Raw genomic sequence first — 7,769 nt, 5'->3', positions numbered from 1 at the left:
GAGCAGCCGCTCCGCCCATAACCGGAAGGCTCTCCAGAGGGTAGTGAGGTCTGCACAACGCATCACCGGGGGAAAACTACCTGCACTCCAGGACACCTACACCACCCGATGTCACAGGAAGGCCAAAAAGATCATCAAGGACAGCAACCACCCGAGCCACTGCCTGTTCACCCCGCTAACATCCAGAAGGCGAGGTCAGTACAGGTGCATCAAAGCTGGAACCGAGAGACTGAAAAACAGCTTTTATCTCAAGGCCATCAGACTGTTAAACAGCCATCACTAACATTGAGTGGCTGCTGCCAACATACTGACTCAACTCAAGCCACTTTAATAATGGGAAAATTGATGGATTCAATTTATCACTTGCCACTTTATATTATTTATATTAGGTAATGTTTACATAACCTACATTATTCATCTCATATGTATATACTGTACGCTATACCATCTACTGCATCTTGCCATCTTGATGTATTAGATGTATCACTAGCCACTTTAAACAATGCCACTTTATATAATGTTTTCATAACCTACATTACTCATCTCATATGTATATACTGTACTCTATACCATCTATTGCATCTTGCCATCCTTATGTAATGTATCACGAGCCACCTTAAACAATGCCACTTTATATGTTTTCATACCCTACATTACTCATCTCATATGTATATACTATACTCCATACCATCTATTACATCTTGCCTACGCCGTTCGGCCATCACTCATTTATATATTTTTATGTACATATTCGTATTCATTCCTTTACACTTGTGTGTACAAGGTAGTTGTTGTGGAATTGGTAGATTACTTGTTAGATATTACTGCATGGTCGGAACTAGAAGCACAAGCATTTCGCTACACTTGCATTAATACCTGCTAACCATGTGTATGTGACAAATACATTTGATTTAATTATTTGGTATGCCTTACCTTGCTTCAAAGTACCATATAGCCAAAATCCTACCCCAAAAAACGTGGAAGCAATTATTTTATAAAGACTTCCTCATATGCACTCTCCTGTTCTATTGGATTTCAAATCAACTTTATGTAATTGTCTAGCAGCCAAAGGCATTATCCTAGTCATATTAGCAACCCATGACAGTTGTTACATCTTTAGATCCTCCCTGTAATGGTTATTTCCATCTCTGTCCATGAAACCGCCTTGCGCATTCAAGAACTGTGTTTTCCCGCAAATTGCTGTGTGCACATTGCTGCACTTAAAATATGAAGAAATAATAGTTTATCAACATATTAAGCTAAACATTCTGATCTATCCATCAGCCCTATTAATTGATACTGCGTGTACCTCCACTATAGCCTAATTTGCTAAGCATTGTGGGAATTAAGTGAGTATATGCAATGCCCACAAAAAAGTGGGTATATGGTGTATACCCTCCACTACACCACTGATTGCAGGGAATAGTGTCAGCAGATGCACTTCCCTCTCACGCACCAGAGCCTGTAGGAATCAGAGTAGACATTTGAACCAGCCTAAAGGCTTAGATTTATTCGAGTTTTTTTTGTTGGGGGGGGCTGACAATATTAGTTTTTTTTTTGCCACCCTTTCCCTATTCCCTTGTTTTCTGCTCCGATTTTCACCCCACACAGTAGGAGGCAGCGTGCACCCCTAACGTATGTTTGCAGACCGCCATTATATCATATGAGAAAAATAAGTTATAGTACCGTAGAAGAAGAAGACTTCACTGTCTACAGCACTGTGTGGATACTTGCTCCGTCGGGGTGAACACGGAAGAGGCAATTCGGTTCAAGGAGCTCCACCGAGCCTTTACACAAAAATACTTTGATTTTGTACACAGAAAATGGCGGTTCCTGCAGGTGCAAATGTGCAGATGAACACAGAAACAAAGAACGACCTTGCAAATCCATCTGAAAATGACATTCACTTTGACGAGAAAGAATTGGAAAACATCACAAATCACGTCGAAGATGGCACAACACTGCCCCTGCACTCTCCGTGGACATTTTGGCTTGACAGGTAACAAAAATACGAATGTACCTAAATGTAGCTAACGTTAGCTAGCAACACGCACATCGTGTTTTAGATACGAACGGAGTAAGACTCACTTAAAGACAACCGACAACATCGATGTCGGCTTTACACAACTGTTATAGCTAACTAACGTTAGCTAGCTAGAAGAAAAGAGGGTCTTCCAGATACAGCTAACTACGTTAGATCGCTAATTTACCGGTATGCTATCTTGACCAGCGTGAACGTTTACCTATGATATTTTTGAACAATTAGAATGTATTATTAGTGCATTTTCTAGCTAACTATCCAAGAAGTTGTGACGCTAACTATAGGCTTCCTGGTTACCTTGTCACAACTGGTGGAAGCAGCAGACAACGTTGCAACGTTGTTGCAAGCTGAGTCAGATTCAGGCTATCTTGTCTCCCGCTATCATACGTGATCACATCGTATTCTGCGGTCGATAGCACGAAGGCTACTTTGAGTAACATCTCTTGACTTCAGGTCAATGTATTGTAAAAGTCAACTGTCCAAGTTACATTTTAATTGAAGTTCAGCAGATGGCCTAACCCAAACATTTGCATAATTGCATTCACAATGTAGTGAGAATGTTTTGTCAAGTTCATAGACTGGGATCTACAATTGTGTGCCCATTTATTTCGATATTTTCAGTATTCAATAAGGAATTTTATATATCTCACACATGGAACTTGACCTACCCACTATTTTCGTAAACAAGCATTTCACTGTAAGGTGTTGTATTCAGTGCATGTGACTAATACAATTTGATTCGATTTTCTACATTGACCTGATCACATCACTGAATTTGTCATGACTAGATATGATTCAGTGCTAATGTTGGTTATGCAGCTCCAACATGCCTAAGAAATGTCTTACTTTGATACAGGCTTTGACACACATCTGTCTTTGGGAATGGGCTTGGTTTTCAAGAAGCAGCTTGTTTGTGTTTCTCTTTTAGGTCATTGCCAGGGACAACAGCAGCAGAGTGCGAATCCAATCTGAAAAAGATCTACACAGTACAAACTGTTCAGGTGATTTTAATGTGGGCAAATTATGGATAACGTTGTAAATGACCTCTTCAAGCTATCTACTCCGAACCTGGTTTGGCTGGTGTAGGTAGTCATTGTAAATAATAATTTGCTCTTAACTGATTTGCCTAGTTAAAATGTTTTTACAAAATCCATAGGTTGACTTTATTTTGGTCTGACTAACTAGCATAGCATACTAAGAGATCAGCAAGGCAGTCTTTTCATTGGATTGAGAGAAATTACTTTTCAGTAAGCCGTTGTTAATTATGCATTGATTTGTCTCTACTGATTTTCTCTGAGTAGAGTTTCTGGAGTGTATACAACAACATCCCTCCTGTGACTACCCTGCCTCTAAGATGTAGTTATCACTTAATGCATGGAGAGAGGAGGCCCCTATGGTAAGTCCACTAACTTCATGGAAAATAGTTATATCATTTATTTAATTTTGGGAAGGCTTTAGATTGTGGTTTCAATGGAAGGTTCATTGGAAATTTTGTTACGTAAGCTCTTTCATGACTTAAGTGGCACAAACTAGAATGCTTTTGGTAAATTATTATAATTTCCTAGTTTTCGCTGCCTGAGACAAGAGTTTTTGGTTGAAACCTCATATGTTAGTGTCAGCCTAAATGCTGAGCTCAAGTGTTACTGAGTCTTAATTCTTTAATCTCCAACAGGGAAGAAGAATGTAATGCTAAAGGTGGAGTCTGGAAGATGAAAGTACCAAAAGAAAGCACTGTATGTTTTAAGAACCTTCACTCATCCTTAATACATCTCAAATTAATGCCATATTACTCACTCACTGACTGAGTTGATTCTATAAAACACTTTTAAAAAATATTTTCACTCTCAGTCTGCCGTTTGGAAGGAGTTGTTACTTGCCACGATTGGAGAGCAGTTTGCCGATTATTGTGCTTCAGGTGAGTCCCTACTTTCAAGTCAGTACATGATGTTGAATCTAGTGCTTGAGGGGTTGAGTGATTTGTAAAATTACAACGTGAGGACTCCATCATGGCCAGACACTATGGGGCCTATTTTAGTTGTATCCCTACTAAACTTATTTAAGTTAGAAAATGAACCAACTTATTGTTAAGTTATTCCAAACTGATTCACCCTTTGGCACTAATAATAGAATATGATGTGACTATATGAGCTAGTGGAAACATGTACCATTTATATGTACTGATTTCTATCTTTCCTTTTGCCTTTACAGAGGATGAAGTGGTTGGTGTAAGTGTTAGTATTCGAGATCGAGACGATCTTGTTCAAGTCTGGAATGGAAATGCATCTCTTGCTAGTGAAGCGAATATCTTAGGGAAAGTCTATGAACTCCTCCCGCACATAACTTTTAAAGCAGTATTTTATAAATGTGAGTATGGTCTTTTGTTTACGTCATTTATTTTAAAATGCATTGTTTTGAATGATAATTACCCAGCTGAGGGAGGGCGGGAGGGCGGGCTGTGAATACTTGGCTGCTGTGATGCTCTGCGAAATTATACTGTCTCTATTTTTGAGTTTTGACTGTGGCATTGTAGTCACACAAAATATGAATAATGTTGTCCGTATGTAGTTATTTTTCAAGCTCATTGAAATTGCAAGATTTCCGAAAAGGTTGAGGCTTTACCATGCCTGCATATCTATTCCAATTTATTCACTTACGGAAACACAACATCCCTATCAGCAAAGATGATTGAAAAATGTACTATACTACTAGCATACATACAAAGCAAAAGCGAGAACTGTCAGTTGCCGATGTTGAAAGTTGCTACCAAACCTGACTTTCTACTGGTGGTATTGACTATTTAGATACTAAACCTAACTGATGGGCATTCGCTAATTTGAAGTAGCAGACACGTATAAAATCTTGCTATCTATTGAGCTAGAATCCAATAGGATTTTCACACGCTTTTGGTTAGTTTCACCACTGTCTGGCCGCTCTCCATCTACATGCCCCCGGTGAGTTTTAGGCATTTTTTTTTATCCAAGATAAAATATTTGCTATGTATGTGAAGTCAAGGGTTTACATTAAATATGACTGTTTTCATCTTTCAGCTCACAAGGAACATCATGCCTTTGAAGGAGGGCGTTCACGACATTAGCCTCTGTACTTTTTGATAAAGCTCTATTCTCCCCTGGATTTAACCTTCTCTCCTCAACTTAATCCAAAATATAATTTTGTATACTGTACATCCAACCAAGGAAAACGTCATAGAATGTTATTGATATATATTTTTATAGATTCAAATGGCTGAGTTTGTCTGCTTTTTTATTGTTTTTTTGTTTGGCCTTGAAACACAATTCTAAAGAGGTTCTATCTTTAAAGTACCGGTAGGTCTTTTTTAATTTAGTCTGTCATTTAAAAAAAATTGTCCTTAGTCTTCATTCATGTCATTTCTGTATATGTCGTGTTTCTTCTTTAGAATGATAATGCGCTCTATCGCTGCACTGTCACTGCCCTGCTCTCTGCCTGGCTTGGCATGCCATGGACCTCACATGTGAGCATTGATCCCTACTGTATCTATGGCACGCACACTATCTATGGCACACCACTGACCCATAGTTCAATGGTTTTCACTACATTTGCCCATAGAGAGATGTTGCTTGTTTATACAATGTATGTTTTTAGCTGTCTTGGAAATATGAATTGTTTGATCCATATATACTTTGACTCATTTTTAAAAATGGAGTGTCCTAAAAGTTGTAATATTTGTAACTGTTGGCAGACAGTGTTTTCTTTTTGGCACACACTCAATCGTCTCACCAATATTAACATCAGAGTTTAAATTAGAGACATTGACTCAAATGCTACAGGTAGTAATGAGCAAAGTCCCCAGACATTCTTACACATTATGATTATACTTTGATTGCAGAGCTGTTAATATGCAATAGGTATGAACAGTGTTATACTGGTGTATTTTTTTTGTATCAGATTTTTTTTAACTTAAAGGATCAAATATTAACAAAGTACTGTGTGTATATATATATATAGTACATTTCATTTAAACATTTCTAAGTGTTTTAAATGCATTCTTTGGAAGTATGTTTTGGGTGAATATAATAATAGGATAAGTTACTATTCACCTTATTGAAACTCCAATATAATAATAAAAAATCCCATGCTGCTGTCACATCACTCACCAGAACACTTGTGGTGGTAATATATACTATATAATATACACTATACAAAAGTATTTGGACACCCTTTCAAATTAGTGGATTCGGCTGTTTCAGCCATACCCGTTGCTGACAGGTGTATAAAATCGAGCACACAGCCATGCGATCACCATAGACAAACATTGGCAATAGAATGGCCTTACTTAGTGGCTTTCAACATGGCACCGTGACAGGATGCAACAAGTCAGTTTGTCACATTTCTGCCCTTCTAGAGCTGCCCCGGTCAACTGTAAGTGCTATTATTGTAAAATGGAAACGTCTAGGAGCAACAATGGCTAAGCCGTGAAGTGGTAGGCAACACAAGCTCACTGAACGGGACCGTTGAGTGCTGATGCACCTAGTGCGTACAAATAGTCTGTCCTCGGTTGCAACACTCACTACCGAGTTCCAAACTGCCTCTGGAAGCAACATTGGCACAAGAACTGCTCATTGGGTGCTTCATGTATTGGGTTTCCATGGCCGAGCAGCCGCACACAAGCCTAAGATCATCATGCTCAATAAGAGTTGGATGGAGTGGTCTAAAGCTCGCCGCCATTGGACTCTGGAGCAGTGGAAATGCGTTCTCTGGTGTGATGAATCACGCTTCACCACCTGGCAGTCCGACGGACGAATCTGGGTTTGGCGGGTGCCTGAATGCTAGTGCCAACTGTTAAGGAGGAATAATGGCCTGGGGCTGTTTTTCATGGTGCCGGCTAAGCCCCTTTTTTCCAGTGAAGGGAAATCTTAACGCTACAGCATACAGTACAATGACATTCTAGATGTTTCTGACTGTGGCAACAGTTTGGGGAAGGCCCTTTCCTGTTTCCGCATGACAATGCCTCCATGCACAAAGTGAGGTCCATACAGAAATGGTTTGTTGAGGTCAATGTGGAAAAGCTTGACTTGGTTGCATAGAGCCCTGACCTCAACACTTATCAAACTCCCTTGGGATGAATTGGAACGCCGACCGCGAGCCAGGCCTAATCACCCAACATCAGTGCCCGACCTCACTAATGCTCTTGTGACTGAATGGAAGCAAGTCCTCACAGTAATCGTCTAACATCTATTGGAAAGCCTTCCCAGAAGAGTGGAGGCTGTTATAGCAGCAAAGGGGGGACCAACTCCATTTTAATGCCCATGATTTTGAAATGAGATGTTCGAAGAGCAGGTGTCTATATACTTTTGGTCATGTAGTGTGTAACCTCTGTTATTTGAGTTTTGAATCCCACTATTTCAAAGTGAGCTGTACTGATCACATTTTACATTAGAATTGTGCCTTCCGCTGCCCAGGGTCTCAGTTGTAGAATTTGGTTTAAAAATGTATTCAACTTGGTCCTATATTTTTGAGTTTTGTTGCATTTGTTGTTCGAGGGTACTGGAAAAATAAAATGTTTTTAATTTGTGGGAATATTCTGATGCTTTGGTCTTGCCGCATTATCTCCACCTACTGGTGACTTTTTTTTTGTATATTTCACTTGCATTTCTGCTGCAAGTCACTTAATACAGAGTACTAATAGTACTACTGATACTCTGCTCAGTATCATCACCCCTGAAAAAAATAAAAATGTCTGTGTCCTTTG

The 7,769-nt window shown here is 39.3% G+C and overlaps 1 protein-coding gene across 2 annotated transcripts; it reads left to right on the top strand.

The window, feature by feature from the left end:
- Window positions 1-1,452: 1,452 nt before the first annotated feature.
- On the top strand, window positions 1,453-7,769 carry LOC106565735 (eukaryotic translation initiation factor 4E type 3). Of its 2 annotated transcripts, none has more exons than XM_014133176.3 (7): window positions 1,453-1,999; window positions 2,970-3,042; window positions 3,343-3,437; window positions 3,714-3,774; window positions 3,890-3,956; window positions 4,250-4,266; window positions 5,089-7,769. In XM_014133176.3, the coding sequence occupies exons 1-7, from the start codon at window positions 1,824-1,826 to the stop codon at window positions 5,149-5,151; spliced, it is 552 nt and encodes a 183-aa protein (XP_013988651.1). In that variant the 5' UTR covers window positions 1,453-1,823; the 3' UTR covers window positions 5,152-7,769. The 2 variants fall into 2 exon arrangements, with proteins under 2 accessions (XP_013988651.1, XP_013988650.1); XM_014133175.3 differs by having other exon boundaries at window positions 1,553-1,999; window positions 4,250-4,405.

Source organism: Salmo salar, chromosome 12 (genome assembly GCF_965601325.2).
Source record: "Salmo salar chromosome 12, fSalSal1, whole genome shotgun sequence".
Classification (NCBI taxonomy): Eukaryota; Metazoa; Chordata; class Actinopteri; order Salmoniformes; family Salmonidae; genus Salmo; species Salmo salar.
This window is presented reverse-complemented; position numbering and strand designations above follow the sequence as displayed.

What these genes read in the sequence shown, in the direction of transcription:
- LOC106565735 (XM_014133175.3), top strand. Translation starts at nt 1,824, where the DNA reads ATGGCGGTTCCTGCAGGTGCAAATGTGCAGATGAACACAGAAACAAAG. An exon ending in TGGACATTTTGGCTTGACAG is followed by an intron (nt 2,000 to 2,969) that starts GTAACAAAAATA and finishes TTTCTCTTTTAG; the next exon opens with GTCATTGCCAGGGACAACAG. An exon ending in AAGTACCAAAAGAAAGCACT is followed by an intron (nt 3,775 to 3,889) that starts GTATGTTTTAAG and finishes TTTCACTCTCAG; the next exon opens with TCTGCCGTTTGGAAGGAGTT.